Source organism: Labrus mixtus, chromosome 9, assembly GCF_963584025.1.
Source record: "Labrus mixtus chromosome 9, fLabMix1.1, whole genome shotgun sequence".
Classification (NCBI taxonomy): Eukaryota; Metazoa; Chordata; class Actinopteri; order Labriformes; family Labridae; genus Labrus; species Labrus mixtus.
In genome coordinates, this window is record NC_083620.1 from 4,674,279 (window position 1) to 4,699,669 (window position 25,391).

The 25,391-nt window shown below is 38.4% G+C and overlaps 2 protein-coding genes across 3 annotated transcripts; one reads left to right on the forward strand and one right to left on the reverse strand.

Moving 5' to 3' along the window:
* Positions 1-86: 86 nt before the first annotated feature.
* Positions 87-19,805, forward strand: LOC132980106 (carotenoid-cleaving dioxygenase, mitochondrial-like). 2 transcript variants are annotated; one of them, XM_061046033.1, is made up of 13 exons: positions 87-91; positions 14,148-14,189; positions 14,318-14,516; positions 14,892-15,103; positions 15,370-15,485; positions 15,737-15,839; positions 15,944-16,072; positions 16,399-16,559; positions 17,021-17,188; positions 17,289-17,426; positions 17,688-17,870; positions 18,052-18,162; positions 19,197-19,805. In XM_061046033.1, exons 2-13 carry the CDS (start codon positions 14,150-14,152, stop codon positions 19,311-19,313), a joined length of 1,677 nt encoding a protein of 558 aa, XP_060902016.1. In that variant the 5' UTR covers positions 87-91; positions 14,148-14,149; the 3' UTR covers positions 19,314-19,805. The 2 variants fall into 2 exon arrangements, with proteins under 2 accessions (XP_060902016.1, XP_060902015.1); XM_061046032.1 differs by lacking the exon at positions 87-91 and having other exon boundaries at positions 14,044-14,189.
* A 207-nt stretch (positions 19,806-20,012) lies between these two features.
* On the reverse strand, positions 20,013-22,700 carry LOC132979862 (testis-expressed protein 12-like). The gene is made up of 4 exons (XM_061045696.1): positions 22,594-22,700; positions 21,654-21,753; positions 20,885-20,936; positions 20,013-20,801 (listed from the first exon to the last, which is right to left on the reverse strand). The coding sequence occupies exons 1-4, from the start codon at positions 22,693-22,695 to the stop codon at positions 20,657-20,659; spliced, it is 399 nt and encodes a 132-aa protein (XP_060901679.1). The 5' UTR covers positions 22,696-22,700; the 3' UTR covers positions 20,013-20,656.
* Positions 22,701-25,391: the final 2,691 nt, after the last annotated feature.

A 25,391-nucleotide genomic window follows, 5' to 3' on the forward strand; every position in this document is an offset into this window, starting at 1 on the left:
TTTTTCTAAATTGTAAGTGTCCTGTTTTTTTTTTTTTGCTTAAGGTTGATAAACCTCTTCCCTCTAACACCCCAGACCATAAAAACCACATGTTTGATCTCTTTGAGTAATATTAGTAGCCCTAGTTAAAATATGTTTATGATAATTGTTTCTTGTGTTGCATCCACTAAAACCAATCACGATCATTTATGGAGTGAAAAATAGCTTTTAAAAATAGCTTTCCCCCCTGTTAAATAGTTATTCACATTATTTTAGATTTTATTTTACGTTTGTATGTTGGTCATTTGTAGGTTTGTAATAGCAGCTTTCTACCACCAGAGGGCCCAATTGAGCTGAAGAATAATGCCAAAATGCTCCAGAAGTATCAATAGTCTTTCTTTATTCTGAAAGCTTGTGTCATATACCAAATTCAAAATATTTGTCAACATGTTGGTTGGTAGCTACTGATCATATGTTTTCATAAAGTCTCCCACCATTCACCTTCTCACTTGTACGCAATGATTTAGGTTATTGATAAACAGTTTTGGATGTCCAAAAATCTCCTTAAAGTCATTTTTGTGCAGTATTAAGTAGGCAATATTGTTGGTGATTAGAAAAACAAGGGGTTGAGAGAGATGTACGAGTATATGTTCACATTCTTTAGAAATAACTATGGACTGTAAAAACGGAGAAAGTCTTTGATGATCTTTCCTCAACAGGCTATCAACAGTGAGAATGGAAAATCATTCATAAATGTACTTTAATGTGTGCCTGACTAAGTTAAAAATGCACTCCCAACAATGGTAGATTTCTAAAAATAAAAGTTATGGAATCAGATAAATCTTGAAAACATGTTTTTGAAATAGAAAAGGGTTACATAATCGGATTAGGTAATCCCTCTTCTATCTGGATAAAACTCCAGTTTGTGTTGTTTAAACTTTTGAGTAGGATCAGGAAAACTTTGATCCAAGCAGACGGCTGGATTCTGACTGAAATATAGGAGGAAATGCAAGAAAATGATTAAATTGGTCAAACAACACAACATTTTTACGAGGTAGTTGTTATGTTAAAGACATTTTTCTGAATATATTTTGCTCTGAATGCTGTTAAATGCTGTTTTGCTCCACTGACAAAGTGGCAGATAGGGTTGGAGAATTGAATTGAACTGAAAGCCTTTATTGTCATTGCATAACAGGATATAACAAGATTAAGAGCCACGGCTGGTGCAGAGAAGTTAAAAGGACACACAGGCACACAGTATTTATAACATTTGTACAGACAAGCACATTTAAAACAAAGAAACAGTCATGTAAAAAAAAAAAAATACAGAAATAAACCAAATAATGAAGGGTTTTATTTCCAAAACACAAAAGGCATCCTTATTAAACATTAACATTCAATTTCAAGTAACAGAGGATCCTTTCATTTGGATTTCAGCACCCCTGTAGACAAATCCCCTGTAGGAATTTAAAGGGATGCTGAAAGAGCACAAACTTAAATCAATTTGGAGTTTTCTATGTTAATAGTCCTGCATTGGACATCTGACTTGACATGTGTTTGTATGATGTTTTTGTGTGTATTGGCCATGCATCTACTTTGTGTTTTTGATGTCTGTTATTTCGATGTTTTTATTATTTTATTTTCCACTGATGTACCCAGGTCTCTCTTGAAAAAGAGATTCCAAAATCTGAATGAGACTACCTGGTAAAATAAAATGAAATAATTTATTGGGAAGTCAGATTTGACAATCCTTTGACAAAGTCTTAATCAGGTTGATTCAATACAGTGTTTCTTTGAAGAACCAGGATAAACGTGAGCTGGATTATTTGATCCATATAGTAAAAGTTTACAATCTCTTTTATTTTTATGATCAACACTTTCAAAAAGTACTTTTTTTTGTTTTTTTAACTTCTGTGTACCAACCATCTTTCTGATTAAAATGACTTTGAAGTGACACTCTGTGTTTGGAGTTGTGCATTTTGGGTTCTCTGTTTTATCGTTCAGCCTGACAGAAGTAGGCTACTAAAGGTTGTTTTTTTTTTTTTTTTTTAAACTACTTCTATTTCTTAAGTCAATGCAAATGAGAAGAATGAGCCCATCAATAATTGCATCAACTCCTGTACATTATCTAAATTGCACAAATACATTGGCAATGTTTTGCGGAGGTAGAAAAAAAGTGGGGTATCAAATCCAGATCATTTTTCTTCTGATCAAGCCTTTTCAACAACAGGGCCCATGGTACCCTGGATTTCCTGCAGGTCTTAATGGTTGGCAGTCCTGCTGCTGCAGTCATCGTCCAAATATAAGGGAGTCTATGCATCCTGTCAGGGAATTCCTCTTGTATGTCTGTCTGTCAGTAGCCCCGAAAAATCAGCCATACTTTCTAAATCCTTTCTTCCAGTTGTAGGTCGTCACTTGTTCAGGTCAAGGGCCATTTGATTTAAAGCTCAACCCCCCTCCCCAGATTGACAAAGAAGAGGAGTGTCCTGTGCATGTGCAAAGGGCTATCTTTAAATGTACAAATCTGCTCCGGCCTGCTTTCCAGATTTGTGATGCACTATGCAGAATCATTTGGCTGCAATCCTCCGAGGGGGCTTTTCACTTTGAGCCTTGGTGGTACTGTATGTTTCAGGGCTAGGGGCACAACAACTGTCTGTCTAATTCTTACTCTCCAATGTCTGATATGCAGTCATAACTTCAGGATACGCCTGCATATAGAACTCGTTCTGTCTCACTTGGTGCCGTCTTGTGGTATATAATGTAGAGCAGACTGACAACTGTTGTGTTAACATCCAGCTTTATGACTGAAGTCCAGACTTTATTTTCTCAATTCTTTCCTCTACTTTTACGCTTAAGGATCTGTTGCTTATAAATACCTCAACGGCATCATTTCATCTCCATAAAGATTTTGAGTATGGTGATGAAGTTGGTTTATTTTTGACACTAGAATTCAGAAAATATGAAAACTTTGGACTTGTGTTGTTACACAGAATATACCAAATTATTCATTTCCTAACATAACGTTAGTTTGTGGGAATCATCCTGCAACTAAAGGATTTTTTTAAAGGAAGGAAACAAATCTCTAAATCACACTTGGAGATATGGCATCAAATCTGAAATGTAAACCTGTATCCTGTTATTCATTTGGGGTCATTGTCGTATGATATGAGAGTGCCAGCAGCTATGAGTCGACCTATATTTGTTGAAACAGGTCTCATATTCATTAACACTAGAGTCTCAACCCAGTACTGCATGACGACATTTATGAAAAATGGAACTAAATATATCACAAAAGATGATGACCTCGCACCAGTGTGAAAAGTTGCTTTATCTGCTATGTTTAGAGTCACAACTACCCTATCATGAATATGATCATGAATAAGATCAATTTTATCGTAGCGTATCATTTAGGTCAGTCTTTTGCAAAACATCCTAAACTGGCAACACAGCAACTAGTTAACTTTTAAAGTTCTGAAATTCAATTATCCATCCTTTATGCTACAACTTGAAATTTGTTCCCTCCTTGATTTGCCGCTCGAGCGTATTTATTTGCATGCTTGGAGCGGATTGAGATTACAAAGTCTATCATGAGCTTGTCACGTTCAGGGGAAAAACAAGGAACTGGACCCACGTGCAGACTTAACTAAATATATTTAATAAACAAAAAGGCGAAAGGCAAAACAAAAACTTACTTCAACAGCCAAAAAATAGAAGTCAAAAAACACAGGGAAAAATACTTGAAACACAGGTAAGTAGGGGTCTGGCATAGGACATGGGAAACAACCTACAACACTGACAAACGAAAATGAACTGACACAGAGGGGAAGAAACACAGAGACTAAATAGACATAGGGTAATCAGACACAGGTGAGACTAACAAGACACAGGTGAAGACAATCAGGGCAATCACACTAGGAAACACACAGAGGCAGGAATAAAATACAAGAAACACTGAGGACAACTACAAAACTAAAAACACTAAAGACACACAGAACTCAAGAATGAACAAAACACACTAGAAAATAAAGAAACACCAGGGTACGAAGTTACAAAATAATACACGAAAAACTAAAGACTAAACTATGAAACATTAGGACAAAAACACACAAGGGAAACAAGCAACACTAGGATAAACAGGAGAAATTAAAACATGGAAACCTAAACTCTGAAATACAAAACTAAATAAGACCAAATCATGACAGATCTGATTTTTGAAAGTGTAAGCCTTTTTCCTCCCACATGTTTGGCCATTTGACACACTAACTCTCTAAAACATGGATGTAGTCTCTGTGAGGTCTCCCATAGGTTTCTGAAGGGACGTTATAAATGAATGCAGGCCTTGAGCTTTCATCTGGTCAACACGTACAATGCACCTATACAGTAAGTATCATTCAGATCAGCTGTGCCCCTAATTATGCATAACTCTCATAATACAATCCAAAAACAGAACAATAAAAGTGTACTCTGTACAGTGTGTGCCAGTAAAGAAATGTTTATTGGACAGTTGACAACATGTAGACTTTGCTGTGGATATAAAATTGTAAGTTTCAGAATTTAATTAAAATAAAAGAATGCTTTTCTGTATTTGAATTTATAAATTGTCAATGAGTTATGAAGCCTCCAATCTAATCTTTTTGTTTTTATGGTTTGTGAACCACCAGTAAATCTGTGACACACAGAGACGGTGTAAAAGTGCTTTGAGGAGTCAGAAGACTAGAAAAGCGCCATACAAGCTCAAGTCCATTTACCATTTGCAAATGCTGAAAATGCCCACTCAGAACTGGCTTAAAGCAGCAAGAAAATAAGGATTTAAAACGTTTGTGTTAACCAGGAGAAAGCCAAGGACCTTGCACCAATGTAAAATATTGCTCTATCTGCTGAGTACAGAGTGATGACTTCCTTATCATGAAATACTATTATCTCTGAAGGGCTGTCAAACAGTGGTTAAACTCTGTCTGACTTCGGTCATAACAGAGATATACTGTACAACTCATAAGGACAGTCAAAGTCAGGAGGTCATTTTAAGTGTGGTTCCAATATTTTTTTATTCTTTCTATCCATCATTGGTGCCTGATAAGATTATATGTTATCAGTGAAAAAAGGGGTGTGTGGAGAATAGTGTATGATGTCTGAGCTGGATTTGTAAAGGATAGTGCTGAATGTGTTGCTGTACAACGATGTGGACAATATAATCATAGTAGGGATTCTCGGTGGTGGGATAACAATCCATAAAAATATAGAAAAGTGTTTTACTTGATATTGTGTTTTGATGTTAATTTTATCATTCAAAAACAGATGAAACCCCTACATTTAGGATTAGGGTTAGAGTGGGCCTATACACCAAACTGTATGAAAACAGGGACAAAAAAAAAAATCCAAACATGGTTTCTGTTAGTTCTTCTCATGCTGGTTTATGTCTTGAAGTGCTGCATTTGCATGCAATTTAGCAGTGGTGTTTAACTATGATTGGTTATTTCCTTGTCAGACGCAGGACTTTGTTGGACAACTATTTGGGCTGTGTTGGAGGCTGCCTCAGAGTGAAGCCTAAGTATGACTAACTATTCCAGTAAATCTGAGACACACCAGAAATACAGGACAGAGAATGTAAAGATATGATGGTGTTTATTTTGCATAAATATCTGGAGGGGTACATTTTTTCTTTGCATCTGAACATAAGGTTGCGTCTTAGGTTGCTGATTAGACCGTCAACAATGCAACTCATCTAAATGGATGTCTTGGTTGGGAGTTGTTTAACAAATTAAAAAGAAGTTGGCTGTCTTTCCCAGAGACATATACAGTATGTCATCATCAGACAATAGCTGATGCAAAAGGGCGTCTTGGAAGTAGTTTCTATCTCCCAGCTTGCTGCACTGGAATGCCCTAGAGGTTGGCCACTGTTCCCAGGTAACACCATAAGTATCTAAGTAAAGCTAGTGTGTAAGTCAAGTCAAGTCACATTTATTTATAAAGCACATTGAAGATCAACAGCAGCTGACCAAAGTGCTGTACAATTAATTAAGAATCTATATACAGGAGTTCACTAATCCACAAGAACAAATAAAACAACAATAAAGAAAGCAACAAAGAAAACCTGAGAGAAACGGCCCATTCAGGACCAGAGGACTCAAACGGGTCAGTCAGGGCCCAAAAGAGTCAACAGAGGAGCTGATGGAATGGGGGGAGGCTGTTCCACAGTTTAGGGCAGGCATGGGCAAACTACGGCCCGCGGGCCATATACGGCCCGTTGGGCTTTTTAATCCGGCCCGCCGAACTTGTCCAAATTATATCATTATTAAATTAAATTTTATTATAATTAAACCTTGTTCGTTGTCCCCTGTAATGCCCGCGTTTCCCCAATAGATGGCGCACTTCAGAGTGTGGTGTATTACTCCCTTCTTCACTTTGCCCTATGAACCCGTATGAGCCCTTCTGTAAAAATGAGCGGATCAAAGAAAAGAAAAGTGGACAGTGAATGCCGAGTGTTTAATACGGAGTGGACAACTAAATATTTTTTCACTGAAGTCCGATCAAAGGCTGTATGCCTGATATGCCAAGAAACTGTCGCAGTTTTCAAAGAGTACAGTATCAGCCGTCACTTTGCAACGAAGCATGCTAACTACGCTAGCAAGCAGTCCCTGCAAGAACGGGCGGCTTTTTTTCACCAACAAACTGCGATTCAAGAGTCAACTACCAAGGCAAGTTTTTTGCTGGCATTCAAATTAGCAAAGGCTAGCAAGCCTTTCTCCGAAGGCGAGTTTTTAAAAGACTGCATGGTAGAGACAGCAGGTCTCTTGTGTCCGGAGAGCCAAGGCCAGTTTGAAAAAATCAGTTTATCACACAGGACTGTGACTCGCCGTGTGGAACTGATTGACGAAGATATAGCCAGTGAATTAAACAAAAAGGCTGAGTCCTTTAAGTTATATTCACTAGCGCTGGATGAAAGTAATGACGTAAAAGACACTGCTCAGCTCCTCATTTTTATCCGAGGGATTAATGACAGTTTTGAGATAACGGAGGAGTTTTTGACCATGGAGTCCCTGAAAGGAAAAACGCGAGGAGAGGACTTGTATAACCAGGTGTCTGCTGTCATCGAGAGAATGAAGCTACCTTGGAGTAAACTTGCCAATGTCACAACGGATGGATCGCCAAATTTAACTGGAAAACATGTTGGTCTGCTGAAAAGAATCCAGGATAAAGTGAAAGAGAAAAACCCTGACCAGGATGTTATTTTCCTTCACTGCATCATCCATCAGGAATCTCTGTGTAAGTCTGTATTGCAGCTTAATCATGTCGTGAATCCAGTTGTAGAACTTGTTAACTTTATACGAGCAAGTGGACTTCAGCATCGTCAGTTTATTATGTTCCTGGAGGAAACTGATGTGGATCATCAGGACTTACTGTACCACTCTCGTGTCCGCTGGTTAAGTTTGGGCAAAGTGTTTCAACGAGTGTGGGAGCTGAAAGAGGAGATCAGCGCATTTTTGGAGTTAATGGGGAAATCTGACAAATTTCCTGAGCTAAGCGATATACCTACGTATGTGAGCAGACATTCAGCGTCATGAACATCAACAAAGCCCCTCACAGATCCTAGTTAACTGACCAACACCTCGGATCTATCCTGAGAATTACCACTACTAAACTAACTCCAGACTTTAATGCACTGGCAAAAAAGGGAGATCAACAACACTGTTCCCACTGAAACTGAACGTGAGTTTCTCTACTGTGTTTATTAAAATTTAAATTAATTAAATGAATGCATTTGGAAATCAATTTGTACAATGAGCCTTGCATATTCATGCTTTGCTACCTGTTAAAGGCCAAATCCTTTCATGTAATGGCTTTTACATGTCATTTATATTAGTTCACACAAACACTCCATCCATCTGTTCCTGGCCCGGCCCCTCTGGCAAATTTTAGAACCCATTGTGGCCCGCGAGTCAAAAAGTTTGCCCACCCCTGGTTTAGGGGCTTTGACTGCAAAAGCACGATCACCTTTGAGCTTGAGCCGTGAGCGGGGGACAGCCAGGAGGCCCGTATTGGACGATCTAAGGGGCCTAGATAAAGTGTACAGGCTAAGGAGGTTGGTAATGTACAGGGGTGGGGCAACCCATTCAGGGCTTTAAAAACAAATAGCACAACCCAAAAATGCAATGGATCCAATGAAGGGATGCTAGGACCGGACTGATATACTCCCTCTTCCTGGACCCAGTCAAAAAAAGACTTAACTACTTAGCAATATCTACTGATATACAATTTGTTAAAACTTAAAACCAATTCTTATTAATCACTTTCTCCACCATCTGGGGAAGTTTATACATATAGGGCAGTAATGGAAACGCCATTTTGGCAGAGGTCTTTAGCAAGCACTGTTACCTAAAGATAATGTCAGTCTAATCAGTTACACCCTATATGGACTAGAACTATAAATATATGTTTACTTTGTAGTCTGATCAATTGAATTTTCCGTTGATTTCAGTGTCTGTGGGTTAAAAAAAACCAAGTCAAATCAAGAATGAAAAGTCCCCTAAAACTCATTAAAGTTTTGTTTTTAGCGATGAGAAAATATCATGTTGTGCTACATGGGTGACATGGAAGCAAGCCCATTGCTGTTTTGATTTCAGCTTTTTACAGAGTTATTTATCAGGGTCCATTCTGCTACACTGATCAGCAGATACAAGCTGCGCTTTGTTCCTCGTCCATCCCAAAGTTGAAATATTTGGGTCATGATGTCCTAAATGAATCAAATAAAAAACAGCAAACTACGCAGCATTTGTAAACAGATTTTATTGTAATTGTAAGCTCGCTGCAATGCAGTGGACAACTTGTAAACAAAAGTTCCATCATCCTTCCTGAATAGACCAAAATCAACAATTGAGCTCTTTTTTACATAAATCGATTTGTAACGACACAGTAGTTCTTTCTCTGAAGGTGATTCCTATTTTTAACATTTATAATTCTTTATTCTCAAGCCAGTAGAAACAAATCAGTCAATCACAAAAAGATTAGATTTTTAGCATAAACACCACACTGTTCACCCATGAAGCTATGTAAATGGTTTGGTTCTGCCTTTGTTTTTGTGATCAATGTATCATCAGTGTTGACATTGCTGCAGGGCAAGAGTTGTTTTTCTGGGAACTTCCAAGTTGAGTTATGCTGACTCATGTATCAAAAGGGTAAAACGACTAACCTCATTTTATCAGAGCTTCTAAACCAGGGGTGGGCAAACTTTTTGACTCGCGGGCCACAATGGGTTCTAAAATTTGACAGAGGGGCCGGGCCAGGAACAGATGGATGGAGTGTTTGTGTGAACTAATATAAATGACATGTAAAAGCCATTACATGAAAGGATTTGGCCTTTAACAGGTAGCAAAGCATGAATATGCAAGGCTCATTGTACAAATTGATTTCCAAATGCATTCATTTAATTAAATTTAAATTTAATTTTAAAAAACACAGTAGAGAAACTCACGTTCAGTTTCAGTGGGAACAGTGTTGGTGATCTCCCTTTTTTGCCAGTGCATTAAAGTCTGGAGTTAGTTTTGTAGTGGTAATTCTCAGGATAGATCCGAGGTGTTGGTCAGTTAACTAGGATCTGTGAGGGGCTTTGTTGATGTTCATGACGCTGAATGTCTGCTCACATACGTAGGTCGAGCCAAACAAAGTCAGCATCTTCTGTGCCGTCCTCCGGAGGTTTGGAAACGTGGCTTCGTTAAGTGAAGCATAAAAGTCATTCAGTTTAAGAGAGTTGAACTTCTCCTTTAAGACGGAGTCAGACTGAAGATCGATCAGTTCCAATTGAAGTTCCAATTGCAGCTCCTGTGGTGCTGTCCTGTCCCCTGTCAGAAGACCCTGACAGGGGACAGGACACCAGCTGAAGTGACTTTTCAATGTTTTCAAAATCAGAAAACCGACGGCAGAATTCTCCGTGCAGGTCGTCAAGGGATTTGCTGTATTTCTTTGCATTTCGCGTCGCCTCTTTCTGCATGGCAAGTGTGGGGAAATGAGCGAAAGATTTGTTTGCAATTTGTCTGGAGAATAAAGTTAGCTTGGATTTGAAGGCTCTAACATTTTTGTACATGTTGTGCACAAACTGATCTTTCCCCTGTAGTTTCACATTCAGCTCATTCATGTGTGAAAATATGTCCACAGCAAATGCAAAGTCACAAAGCCAGTTCTTGTCGCTTAGCTCAGGAAATTTGTCGGATTTCCCCATTAACTCCAAAAATGCGCTGATCTCCTCTTTCAGCTCCCACACTCGTTGAAACACTTTGCCCAAACTTAACCAGCGGACACGAGAGTGGTACAGTAAGTCCTGATGATCCACATCAGTTTCCTCCAGGAACATAATAAACTGACGATGCTAAAGTCCCCTTGCTCGTATAAAGTTAACAAGTTCTACAACTGGATTCACGACATGATTAAGCTGCAATACAGACTTACACAGAGATTCCTGATGGATGATGCAGTGAAGGAAAATAACATCCTGGTCAGGGTTTTCCTCTTTCACTTTATCCTAGATTCTTTTCAGCAGACCAACATGTTTTCCAGTTAAATTTGGCGATCCATCCGTTGTGACATTGGCAAGTTTACTCCAAGGTAGCTTCATTCTCTCGATGACAGCAGACACCTGGTTATACAAGTCCTCTCCTCGCGTTTTTCCTTTCAGGGACTCCATGGTCAAAAACTCCTCCGTTATCTCAAAACTGTCATTAATCCCTCGGATAAAAATGAGGAGCTGAGCAGTGTCTTTTACGTCATTACTTTCATCCAGCGCTAGTGAATATAACTTAAAGGACTCAGCCTTTTTGTTTAATTCACTGGCTATATCTTCGTCAATCAGTTCCACACAGCGAGTCACAGTCCTGTGTGATAAACTGATTTTTTCAAACTGGCCTTGGCTCTCCGGACACAAGAGACCTGCTGTCTCTACCATGCATTCTTTTAAAAACTCGCCTTCGGAGAAAGGCTTGCTAGCCTTTGCTAATTTGAATGCCAGCAAAAAACTTGCCTTGGTAGTTGACTCTTGAATCGCAGTTTGTTGGTGAAAAGAATGTTGCTGAGTCTGTAAATTATCCTTCAACCTCTGAGCCGCAGCCGCCCGTTCTTGCAGGGACTGCTTGCTAGCGTAGTTAGCATGCTTCGTAGCAAAGTGACGGCTGATACTGTACTCTTCGAAAACTGCGACAGTTTCTTGGCATATCAGGCATACAGCCTTTGATCGGACTTCAGTGAAAAAATATTTAGTTGTCCACTCCGTATTAAACACTCGGCATTCACTGTCCACTTTTCTTTTCTTTGATCCGCTCATTTTTACAGAAGGGCTCATACGGGTTCATAGGGCAAAGCGAAAAAGTGAAGAAGGGCGTAATACACCACACTCTGAAGTGCGCCATCTATTGGGGAAACGCGGGCATTACAGGGGAAAACGAACGAGGTTTAATTATAATAAAATTTAATTTAATAATAATATAATTTGGACAAGTTCGGCGGGCCGGATTAAAAAGCCCAACGGGCCGTATATGGCCCGCGGGCCGTAGTTTGCCCATGCCTGCTCTAGAACCAAAATCTCAATTTGAGCGACCAATCAGTTTGAGATCTCTGATCTGAATGGGACTAACCTGCCTAAATAAATGGTTAACAAAACTAACAATCAAAGTACCTTCTTGTTAGTGTTAGATGGCCTTTTTATGTGAAAAGTTGCCTCTACTCGGTGGTGGCTGATGCAATTTTTCACTTATGGACCAGGATGTACATTTTGGTTTGTTAGCTGGATGCTAAATTAAATTATAGAACATAACATAAAAGAAACTGCTATTAACAGGCTATCAAAGTTAGCATTGCAAACGCAGCTTTTGTAACTGAAGAAACAATCTATTTAAATTCACAATGTTCAGTAAAATAGATTCTTTATTAACTTAAGTGATTAGTTAAGTTAGTTTCTTATCCTCTCTACAGTCTCCAACGCTACAGTTGTATCATTGGTCAAAAAATCAGCGACCTGTGGGCTGATTGAATTTAGCCTAAATGGTCAGCAAATCAAAGGGGCGTGTCATGACACCTGTCAATCATTTACACTTCGAGAGTGATAGGATGAGGATGCCACAGTGCTTGGGCTGTAGACTGTTTGAAGACATTGCGTGTTTTTCTTGTAACAATTAGGTTTGGTTGCTACTCTAGGTTCCACCCAATTTGGAAACAATCTGCTGTAAGTTATTTGAAGAATCAAAGGCCTTTACTGGATAGGACAGCTGAAGAGAGACAGGAAATGTTGGGAGGAGAGAGCGGGGGATGACATGCAGCAAAGGGACGATGCAGGAATCGAACCCACGGCCACTGCATGAAGACTATGGCTTCTGTACATGGGTTGTGTGACATAACTGCCAGGATATCCAGCGCCCCTAATCTGTCTATATCGATATTATTACCATTACCTCAATGCTAAGAAATAAAAGAACTCCCTCTAACGTAGACTGAAAGTACTTTAAGTGAAATATGAGATGAACGAATAACTATCATTTCAATATACACATATCATTTATATAACTGTTAGATTAGATAGTTCATGTATAAAAGATAAACAGGTTGAATGAGGGAGCGTGCAGTTCAACTGCATCATCTCCTTTGGGTGGAGAAGAGGCCACCCTGTTAACGCATGCCCGCTGTTTCACCCCATACATCCATAATGTTGATCAATGTTCAATGTGTCAATATAGATAAGACAAAGTGAGAGCAGATAAATACTATTTAGATAAGAGCATGTAAAGATCATGCAAATCCCTCCACCATTAAAGCTGATCCGTTTAATACATGCAAAGAAACATCAAGAGATCTTGTTGAACTTCAACTTGTCAAACAGACAAACATCATTAAAATAAATATAACAATAACATAACAAGAGGCTACCCCATTATGCCCCGACTTCATCGTAACCAGTTACAGCCTACAAAACAAAACACATCTACATTTTATAAAACACATTTACAAGACGTGAAACACTTTTACCAGTCCCCAAACAAATTTACAAACGACAGAGTCTTGACGGAAAGGGAATGTAACAAATTTTGGAATTGATTGAGGGGTCATTTTGTTTGTTTTGGAGGAAAGACTTGGCGGACAGTGATATGGAGTTTGTGCTGACAGAAAGATGTTTTGCCCGTTTTGTGGAACTCATTTGAGCCAGATTAGTCAGTTTTGCTTTTCATGTGGACGGTCTCTCAAACTTTTGAAGTATCCAGCATCTCAGAGGTCTGCAAATAACAGAGACATATAGAAACCAATATAATCTTATGTTTATACATATATGATTAACATAAAAATGTATTAAAATTAAATTATCCGCCAAACAAAACACTCAATCACTTCGGAGTCACTTCCGACATTTGGTACATTCCCTTTCCGTCAAGATTCTGTCGTTTGTAAATTTGTTTGGAGACTGGTAAAAGTGTTTCACAAAATGTAAATGTGTTTTGTCCTTTAAAAATGTTTTTCAAAATGTAAATTGGTCTCAAATGTTGTAAAAGTGTTTCACACTTTGTCATTTTGCTTTTGCACTTCCCAGCCACCGTAAAGTCTGTGACCTTTGTGAAGAATGAAGAAACAAAGATTCACTATTCCTCACAGTCTGATAACTGATTCACCTTTCAGTGCCCCGACGGGGACCATAAAATGTGCTTGTTATCCTCTTTATTGGTGATATACATTAAGGAGATATCAGACACTCATGTGGAGGACAATTTAAATAAATATCTGATGGAGAAAATTGCAAACGCAATACAAATGACAGAAATTGGACTTTTCAGTCAAAAGGCTGATTCAATATAAACATGCATATTAAACATTCAGAATAAAGTCAGATGTATGAAGAATGATGATCTCACAGTAAAAATTTCCATCACTTGTTAGTAAGATCAAGTGATTATCTCTGTGAATAAGTTACCACTTGTATTATCTTATGATTATGGAAAACTTAAATTTTGCAGAGGATTACACAAGCATGAAATCACTGTCTGCATGCCAACTTATCTTACTGGGGGGCAAATCAAGGGGAGGGCGTCACTGTCAGGAGGACAGTATAAAGCTTAGTGCCAAACCAAGAGAAAGCACACGACTGCAGGAGGAGTGTACAAGACCTTTCAACACTGTAACATACTCAAGGAAGAAAACCACAGCCATGGCAAGCATCGAAATCCAGCAGCAGGACAATGCTTCAGGTAAATATTTGATTCTACAAACTTTTCAAAACAAAGGTACCTAACCAGCTGTTTTCATAAATCACAATGATGTATCTAGATGTATATGTAAAACATTGTGACTTCATGTTTTTTCTTTTTTCCCACAGCACTCAAAAAATCAAAGTCTAAGAAGAACATCAACCACTTCACAGATGTGCACGGTCTGCCCTGCATTGAGAAGATTGTGAGCTCAGTGGAGGAAACACCTGAGCCAATCGTCACCAAAATCACTGGCAAAATCCCAGAATGGATCAACGGGAACTTGCTGAGAAACGGACCTGGGAAGTTTGAGATTGGAAACCAGAAGTGAGTATTCAAAGTGTTGATACGTATCCTGCAGCCACTACATAACAAAGCTGACTGCATGTATAGTAATCCAGTTGGATAAGGAAGATTTGTATTTCAGCAGATCAGGTCCTACAATTTCTTTGCATCATTTAATATTTTGTGTCCATAATTAACGAATCAACTAAATACAGTTGCAGTGAGCCTATCAGATCTGCTTACCATTTTAATAAACATAGTGAACCAAATGTTATCATCAAAATCTTGTATTTTAGTGTGTGTTGGTATGTTAGATAAAGTTAGATATTGCCTTTTTGACAATGTATGTAGATATTATAACACATCACTCCTACTGTATATTTCTAACTTCTCTTTTTGACTTCCCTTTCTCACCAGGTTCAATCACTGGTTTGATGGTATGGCTCTCCTGCACCAGTTCAAAATATGTAATGGTGAAGTGACTTACAAAAGTCGCTTCCTGTCCAGTGATAGTTACCAAGCCAACAAGGAGCACAACCGCATCGCCGTGTCGGAGTTTGGCACTGTCAATGTGCCAGACCCCTGCAAAAACTTCTTCCAGCGCTTCCTGTCAAGATTTGAGTTACCAAGTGAGTATTTTATTGAGTAATCTTGAAAGGAACAATATCACATGATGCAACAGGATATGATACAATACAATATGTTGATACGATATGATACCATAGGAAACACTTAATTTGTCTTGGACTCGAGGGCTGCAAACATTTACTTTCCTCTACAAGTGTCAATCATCACTTTTCATTGAGTTATCTCTATAAAATGATGAACACAGTCCCATGTTCTGGACTGTTGTTGTAGTTGCTGTTAACTTTCACATGTTGTTTCTCCCCTCTAGAACCCACAGATAATGCAAATGTGAGCTTTGTGACCTACAAGGGTGATTATTATGTCAGTACGGAAACCAACGCCATGCACAAGGTGGACCCTGAGACACTTGAGAGGACTAAAAAGGTAACACAATGATTATGTTTTTAGTGTTAAGATAAGTGGCGACATATCGTCTTTATTGGTGCTTTACACGTGATTGCAAAAGTCAAACTGGCCTGGTGCTTCACACAAAGCAAAAGTCATAAAAGAGTGCAGTATCCAGCTTATTTATAGCAGGCCTTCAGGCTACTGTCACAGCTTATTGGCACTAAGCAGTAGTATAAAATCAAAAAATAGAACAAAAGCGTTTACAAGCCTTTCTGCTCGCTAATCAGGTGGACTGGAGCAAATTTATTGCTGTGAATGGAGCGACAGCACACCCTCACACCGAGCCTGATGGAACAACCTACAACATGGGGAACTCCTACAACCCTAAAGGTATTTTAGAAACACCAAATCACTTTTTTTTAAGGAACCATCATAGAAGCACAGAACAACATTTCTGCTGACCTTTAGCCGTTAACGGTTGTCTGTGCTTGTAGGAGCATCCTACAACATCATCCGTGTGCCACCAACCAAGGACACAGATGACGAGACCCTGGAGGGAGCCACTGTGTTGTGCTCTATTCCCTCACTGGAAAAGACTAAACCGTCCTACTACCACAGCTTTGGTGAGCAAAAGTTTCACCCAGGTCAGCCGAAGCTATAAATCAAATGGAAGGAGTTGAACTTTACTATGTAAATGCATATTACAGCAATATCTATGAAGATTACATCTTTACAAACACTGTTACATAATTTGGTCACAGCAATCCATCTTCATTTAAATTTATGCCATATGAGATAAGAAGCCTGACAACAGACAATAAAACTCCGATCCCATTTGGAATTGAGATGGAGACCAACAGTCTAAGCAGTCAGTATCAGAAATGGTATCTGGATTGGAAAACCACTCTTTTTCTCAATGAATTTTGATATGTAACCCTGTCAATTACAGCAATGTCTGAGAACTACGTGGTGTTCATTGAGCAGCCAATCAAGATGGATCTGTTGAAGATTGTGACAGGCAAGCTGAGAACGAAAAGCATCAGCGACGGTTTTTACTGGGACCCGAAACTCAACACCATCTTCCACCTGATTGACAAGAAGACAGGAAAGGTAAGGCTTGGAAACTGACTTTCATCTCACTATGTAGCCTCTATAGAGGCCAGGTCAGTGTCCTTACTGGTGGAAAACCAAAAGACCTTTCATTTGGAAAAAAAATTGGACTATAGTGAGTGGCGTGACATTAATAATTCTTGTATCATGTTTTAAGTTTAGTCATATATGAATGTGATGTCCCCAAACAAAGATTTCATTTTGTTAAAATACGTTTTAAGACTTGAAAAATACATCACAAGAATGACTACACACTCAAAGGTCTGCAGGTGACGCATCTCAACCTTGTAGAGACAGTCCATTTAATTCATGATATCATTACAGTTCTCTCTGCAAGTGACTTAAATGTACATATATTTAGATTAAGGGTCTTACTGGGTCTAACAGAAGTAAAACAACCTTGACCCTCTTCTTACTATTTCTGTACTGTATAACTTCTTCTGTCCCATCATGCTTTCCAGGTAAGATCAATCAAGTACCTAGCCAAGGCACTGTCAACCTTCCATCAGATCAACGCGTACGAAGAGGGCGGCTTCTTGATCATAGATATGTGTGCTTCAGATGACGGCCAGGCAATCTCCAACTACAACGTTCAGAACCTGAGGCAGTCCGGAGAAGCTCTTGATGAGGTAAGGGGACTAAGTAAACCCTTTATCTTGTTTTTGTTAAGTTGAAAAGTATTGTGTTTTTCCTGATCCTGTTAAAGTCATGTTTATATTGTCCCATCAGGTGTATAACACCCTGTGCCGAGTCTTTCCACGGCGCTTTGTTCTTCCTCTCAATGTGGGCAATGATACCCCCTTCAACCAGAACTTGAACAACCAGTTCAACACCACAGCCACTGCTATAAGAACGGCCAAAAGCAAGGTGAGCGGCCAACGCTGTCTACACATATCAACAACTTAGGTCTATTCCAAAAATGAAAAGATAACTCTTTATGTTAGCACAAAGTAAATGGACCATGGGCCAAGCGTTGTCAGTTAGAGACACTTCCCTTAAAAAGTCTTATGATAACTTGGTCTGGATAATTCTGTTAAAAAAAGGCATTTTTTAACTTAAAACAGTAGTTCTGTTTGCCAGTGTTCCTTGAGCCCCATTGCCTTACGCAGATGTTTTGTCACTGTTCAGGTCTTCTGTACCCATGAAGACCTCCACGGAGAAGATATTCATCAGTATGGAGGTCTGGAGTTCCCTCAGATAAACTATAGCAAGTACAACACCAAGCCCTACCGCTACTTCTATGGCTGCGGCTTCAGACATCTTGTGGGAGACACACTGCTCAAGATGGACCTCAACGGGAAACAAATGAAGGTGAGTTTCAGTCTCTGATCATCACAGTCAAACAATCAGTACAATAAAAGTCAATGATCCTCAGAGGTGAGTAATCAGAGCTGGTATCTTATCTCACGGTGCTTTTAATAGTCAATAACATACCGTAACATTTTCAAACTGCAACAAACTTAATCTCTAAGACTACTGTATTTACTCACAGGTGTGGGAACGAACTGGTCTTTATCCATCTGAACCAATCTTCGTACCCTCCCCCAATGCAACTGAAGAGGACGACGGTGTTGTCTTGTCTGTGGTCATCACTCCTAATAAGGTAAATCTGGTTCAGTGAAGTCATTTTGACCACGGAAAAGTTGGGACATTTGCACTTATGGTCATATACCTTTTATTTCTGGATTAAAGTTACGTCTGATGATTTTGCCAGCAGCTCTATATCCCCATTTTTCTTCACAGCTCACTGTTGATTTAATAAAATCAGACAATGAAAATGTTTCTCAAACAATCAACACATCTGAGGAAATTGCAGGAGGCAATGTACTAAAACAGAGACTGTACATGTTAGGGATCTTCATAGGCGACTCATTTTCTAGTCTGTTAAATGGAAATTAAAATTCCAACTACTCTAAATAAAAGAAAATCACATTTCCTGTGCTGAATGTGGTTACGCATTGCACTGGTCGATATTCCACTTTAAACCTGACACAGCCTTTTCGTACATTTTATCTCAATTTTCTAGATCAAAATAATTTCAAACTGGGGCGCTGGTGGCGCAGTGGTTAGTGCGCGAGCCCCATGTATGGAGGCTATAGTCCTCAAAGCGGGCGGTTCCAATCCCACTTGTGGCTCCTTTGTCATTCCCCACTCTCTCTCTCCCTGATTTCCGACTCTATCCACGGTCCTCTCTACATTAAAGGCAGAAAAAGCCCAAAATAAAAAAATAATAAAATAAAGTCAAACTACACTGCTACTAAAGGATGCTTTCGATTTACTGTGCTTGTTTACATCCGGGTAGTAGAGCGGTTTAGTCGACTAATTGCGCACATCCCTAGTATGTATCCATCTGGTTAGTGGTGTATCGTTTTGAAGTCTTACAATTTAGGGTTTTACCAAGCTGTTTGTTTTGGCGACCTTGTTTAACTTTCTTTGCTGACTCCAAACGGGTCCATAATTTACAAAACTTCATGCCATATAGAGCCTAAAGGTGATGTTTATTAAGTCATGAGGAAAAGTTTCCCAAAGTGCATGTCAGAGCTTCAAATGTCAGTATGTTGGATAAACTTCTGATTTCTTAAACTGTTGAGTACTTACATTCTTTTTTTTCCCCTCCTTCATCTTGATTACTTACAGGACAAGAGCACGTTCCTCCTGGTTTTAGATGCTCAAACGTTCGAGGAGCTGGGCAGGGCTGCGGTGCCTGTGAACATCCCCTACGGTTTCCACGGGACATTCAATAACAAGGCTTAGACATGTGAGGAAGACACAAAAACTCACTGTACCTCCGGACTCACTGAAAATTAAACCCTATATGTAAATATTAACTGTGCTGTTTTGTTTGTCTAAAGTGGAAACAAAGAGGTCACTCCATATGTGAATGTATTGTAAATATGTTTTTTCCACTTTACTTTTTACCATTTCCATTTTCATAAAGTGTTTGAAATAGTGGTCATTTAGGGCAAAGTAAGGTCATCTTCAATGTCGGCTGTTTAGTTATGTACATACTGGTAATGTGATAAAACAAGTTCACAGCCAAACATGTCAGATTCATTACAAATTAAGAGAACTCCAACTCCAATTCTCTCAGCACCTGTTGTGTCAGATAGAGTGATAAGTAAATGCATTGTGGCTGTAGAGAAAACGTCATCGATTTCATGAATGATTTATAAAACAGCTTGTGAATCTCTGTACCAAAACTGTGGGTCGATACTCTGTAAATAAATAAAGTGTTCTTAAATAATTGATTGTGTCCTCCATGTAATAATAGTCATACACAATAATTGCTTGAGATTGTAATGCTGGAACAGAAAGACTTTGCATAGAAGTTAGATAGAGGAGTCTTCTTTCATTCCCTGCTATAGTAGGACATTAACAAAATTTAAAGTTGATCAATGCAAAATGCAGAAATATTCTGTAAATATAGGAAGCTGTGGTAACTGAGAGTGGCCCACCAGCACCCTCTGCTGACCAAACACAATTTAAACAACATTTTTAAAACAGATCTGAAATCATAGCAGAGAAGTAAAGGCAAGTGGACATACATATGAAAATTAACATAGAAAAGCAAGACAGTCCAAATGCATTTTTTAATCTCAGTCAAGTCCTTTAAAATGAATTATTAGTTAATTATTTATTATTATTAGAATTATTAGTTATTTCATCCAAGTTCCTTTTTGTGTTTGTGTTGAAGTGGATAATAAACCAAATCCCTCTTTTATAACTTTACAATAATGAAAGAGTATAAAAGTATTTTGTAATTAACACACTTTAATGTTCTTATTAACAGTTATAAATACATTTGTGAACACATAACTTTCTCTTTATATGTTTTATTATATACATAAACTATATTAAATGTATATATATAAATGTAAGCCCTGTATGAAGAATGAAAAGTGAGATTATGTATTTAAAACTATGAAAGCATGAATATTGGCTTCATCAAATAATTGAGTAAACTTAAAACAAACATTAGGTATTTATATATCATTTCAAAGCTACATAAAAAGCAATACCAAAATGAACTAGAGAGGCACAACATGTAAACAAAAAGAGTAGAATGACCAGAACTGATTCATCCCAACAAAGCACACCTAGCCCTGCAGTTTATCAGAGATGGAGGCCAGTGTTTGCTTCAGAAGGTTTTTCTTCCCTATAAGGTAAGCTTGAAAGTTTTGAGCCTCTCTCAAAAGTCCATCCAGCTCTTCCATCTGGGCGGAGTCCGCTGCAGCTCTCTCACTGCAACAAACCGTTGATAATGACATTAGATCAATCGGTGACAGATCAAAGCTCTGAAATGTAGTTGCACAAATACAACTTACCGTAACACTTCGGCAAATTTTGAGGACAGCATCCTGAACTCTCTGCTAGCACCTGTTTCAGGGAGCAAAACAAACAAAAGATGCTGTAAATTTATCTCAAAGGCAAAAAAAATGTATATTATATACCTACGGAAATAAGTCAAGAGACTGACACTGAAAAGAAAGGACTGGTTCTCATGACTGGAAACACCTGCACGCCAGTGTGCCAGGCCGCTGGCTTTGTTCGACGTGGACAGTGTTGCAGGGGAGCGACAAGCCCAGGCTTAGTCTATGAGTTCAGTTTTTGTCTGGTTGGATATTGAAAAGAAGATGATTGCTAGTTTCGTTCCAATTTATTGGTGTGGGTCAGCTGTCGATTCTACTAGCTTCTGAAAGTCGGCGTCCATACGGGTTCCCTCTCAGCTGCAGCCATTCACCTGAGTCTTGTTACATCATTTAAAGGAGACACAGCACCCGCTCTGTGCGCACCTCAGGAATGGTGCGTTTAGGGCTATTGGACAAACCAGTGACTTACAACACAGCTCAAACCCTAGCAACTAGCAATCATCTTACTTACTTACCGTACTCAAACGCATTCTTTATTTGCTCCATGAAAACCAGTCCAAAGTAATTTCCAAAATAGAAAAGAAGAAGAGGAACATGAAAGTTACCTATTTTTCTTTGTGAAAAATACTTCAGTATCTAAGTGTAGGCTGAATTTAATTTTGTTAATCCAACTTTGAGAATACTAAAGAATGTTTTTTAACTGATAGTGTGACCATGTACATACCTGCAGCTGTACCCTCAAATATATCAGCTGATTCTGATGTTGATGGTTTGGATGGAGCTTTTCTCTTCATCGGTGGAGATGTGTCTTGATTTGCAGCGGTCTAAAGCGATGGGCAAAGTTTTAGTTTAGTAGTTTTGGACGTTCAAAATAAATAAATAAAAACACCTGAACCCCTTCCAGGACAAAGGCTACTTTAATCATGTCTAAACTTTTATTTTTATTTTTACTTACCATAAACTCCTGAATATAAGTGCAACGGTATACAAGACGGAGACCGTTTTTTTGGGGTCTTCCAGAGGGAAAACTGCTTTAAACTGTCTTTCTGTGTGAGAGTTTCCACTGCATTCATCACATTTCACAACATGCAGTTTCTGTGCAGCTCTTTCTACTACTCTCTGTTTTCCCCATGTAGAGTAGCAGTCCTGTTACCTACTGGTACGGTACAGTAGGTAAGCTCTCAGCCTACAGTTAGCTGATAGTTGTGAAGTACAGACCCAAGAAAAAGTGGTGCTGCTAGTCTGGTCTGCATATATATATATATAAATAATATATATAAAAATCATTTGTCGCAGGCTGTGGGTCTGTACTTCACAACTATCAACTAACTGTAAGCTGAGAGCTCAACTACCTTACTGTACCAGGAGCTAGCATGTCTGCTACTATACATGGTCAGGTCAGGTGAAGTGCAGTGGGTGATGGCTGTCCTGAGGGCATGTCTCAGCATTTAATACAAGTACATTGGTCACACGGTATACAAGGGCCCGTTATCATTCGATCTTAGATCCAATTTACTTTTCAGTTTCAGTTATAAGTGTCTTTTCTTTGCGGTCGTTGAATCAAGAGGACAATATTTACTACTTCATGGAAAAGCATAATTTTCTCATAAGGATTACATAGCCTTTTTATTAAGCAATGAGTGGCTACCGGCTGCTTCTCTTACCTCATGTGGTGTTGGCTGTTTAGGGCCTTTGCTGTTTTTCATGGCCCTCTTGGGAAGTACTGGTGGAAGCATCTTTCCTGCCATTGGTGTTGATTCTTCCATTATCAGGTTCACTGGAAACGATAAATGTTATTGTCCAGCTTTGTAACCTTAAAGGCCTGTTTGTATCTCATTACTGTCAGTCAGTGACAGTAAAGTGTATGTCAAGGTCTAAATAGCTGATTGTATTCACATATTTTAGCCATAGTTACTATATGAGGGCAAAAGCCTCTTGTTAGCTGAAATAACAACTCACAAAAAGTTAAAATTTGCACAATAATTTATCCAAAGGTGTTCAAGTTGGATGATAATTCATGTTAGTGCTGCAATAACTAATCTCCACAACAATGAATTGCTTGATGACAATTGCCTAGGAAGAATTTCTGCAGTATTTTTTCAGTCTAAATTTCAAACATTTGCTAGTTTCAATGTTTTAAATGCAGGACTGGCGGCTTATTTTCATCATTTATGGCAGCAATCTGAGTCATTGATATCTGGACTATAAAAACACATTATAACCATCTTTACAGTTAGGTTAAAGAGGAAAACCATCTTGAATTATATAACTTAGATGACTCTTTCAATTGTTGCTCCTTGGTGTTTAATATGAGGGACAAAAAATGACTAAAATATAAATAAATAAATGTTGGGAGAAATGCATATAATAATGTATAAATAAATAAATAATTAAATAAATGCATCGATAAATATATAAATGCTGAAAACAATACATCAATGAATAAATAATAAATACACTTTGTTAATGAAAAAGGCTATTTATATATTTTTACATGTATTTATTCATTTATTAGCGTATTTCTAAAGTTATATATGTATCAATGCATACATTTCCACATTAATTGAGGTATTCATTCATTTCTGTATTTTACATTTACACATCTATTTATTTCTGTGTCCAGGTCGTAAGAGGAAAAGTATATATGTAAATTTGCTTCTGTCTGTTTTTCAAAATTGACCAATCCTACTTCAGTAATGTTAGGACGGCCCACTTAATTTACATATTTACTTTTCCTTGTACAACATGGACACAGAAATACATAAATAAATATATGAATATATTTATTGTATGCATTTCTCCCAACATTTATTTATTTATTCATTTATTTATACTTCAGTTTGTCCCTCATAGTTAAAAGCCTCATGTAAAGAAACTGAAAGAAATGTTATCAAACCATACTTACTAAATTCATTAAGTGAATTCAGAGCGAATAGTTATGTTGTAGTAATTATTTTGATAACTAGCTTACAAACAGCTAAAACATTAATGTAAAGTTAGCAGGGAGTTAGCCACCAACCTGTAGCCTACATTAACAAAAGGTACTTAGCTAGGATTGTTAAAGTAAGGGAAGCTAATATCTATTTTAAAGACAACGGTGTGAGTGAAATATTCACTGAATAAATGAAAACGTTACGGGTTATTGGTGGTTGTTTAAGGACATTACCTTTAATTTGATCTCTGATGATTTCAGGCAGAAAACAAAGATTTACGCGCCGTGCACATGCTGCATTCAAGGGTACTCGTAAATTACATGCGGTAACATTCGTTGTTAAAAAAAGGAAGACAATGCGGAAGTGCAAAATCCTGCAGTTCGTCGAGTGTCCGCATGAGGTTGGCCTCAGAAGAACCGGAAGCCACATACACACCCCATTTAAAAAAGCCAGAAATTAACATCTGGGTTCAACAGCTGGGTTCAAAAAACGATGTTGGTCTGATTAGTTATTGTTCTCATGGGCACACACTGAATGGGGGTGATGTTTTTTTTTTTTTTTTTTTTTGACAATAGACCTACATCAGTTCTTTTTTTAAATTTTATTAACGATAAGCGTTATTGACAATAAGACGCATAGCTGACTGATTGACGGGCAGGGGCAGTGTAGCAGTTTGTCAATAGGCTTAAAACCCCCTGATTATGACCTGATCAAATGCTCCTGACCGGTTGAATTCATTTCTGTCTTGTCAGAAATTTTGGTTGACCAACAGCATAATCTGAAAGCATAACCATGAGCTGCTTCTCCAATTTAGGCTTTTTTTCCCCCTGATTGTGCACAAAATTGCAGACAGCATCTTACACCATGGCATGATGGCTCCTCTTTTTTGGGGAGGTTTCAGCTCACATGGAACAGATCACTATGGTGACACGTTTCTGCTTTGTTAGCATCGCATCAACCATCTTACCACTCGTAAGCAAACCACCTAAACCTCCTTCTTCTCTGACTTTAACTTCCATCTGTCTGAGTTTTCAAGGAAGTTTTATTGAAGATTGTCAATGCTCTATGCAGCTCATAGGGCATATTACCCCTCGAGAACATTAGAATACAGCTGCCTGCTGGGTGTCTTCTAAAATATTATGGGACGCAGAGCCTTCATTTATCAGGCTTCCCTCCTATTCTTGACAGGGTCAGACACTCTCTTTTTAGAGTATAGACAAAAATCTTGGATGAAGTTAAGGCTGGCTCGAGCTTGGAAAAGTCTCTAGATGTGCTGCTTTAGGCTTCGACTGTCAAAGGACTTGACACACAGAGCTCCAGACTCCTCGTCTATATCTCAATCTTCCATCAATGTATGTTTCTCACTTTGTATCGAAATGCAATGTGTCAAAGGGTCAAAAGTATCTTGACATAAAAAGTGTTGGCTTGATGAAATACATAACAAATATAGCCTTGCCTTGAGTCTAACAAGCTCACCTCTGTTTCTAAACTGCATTATTTAGGAGCAATCCTTTTAATAAATGACTTTA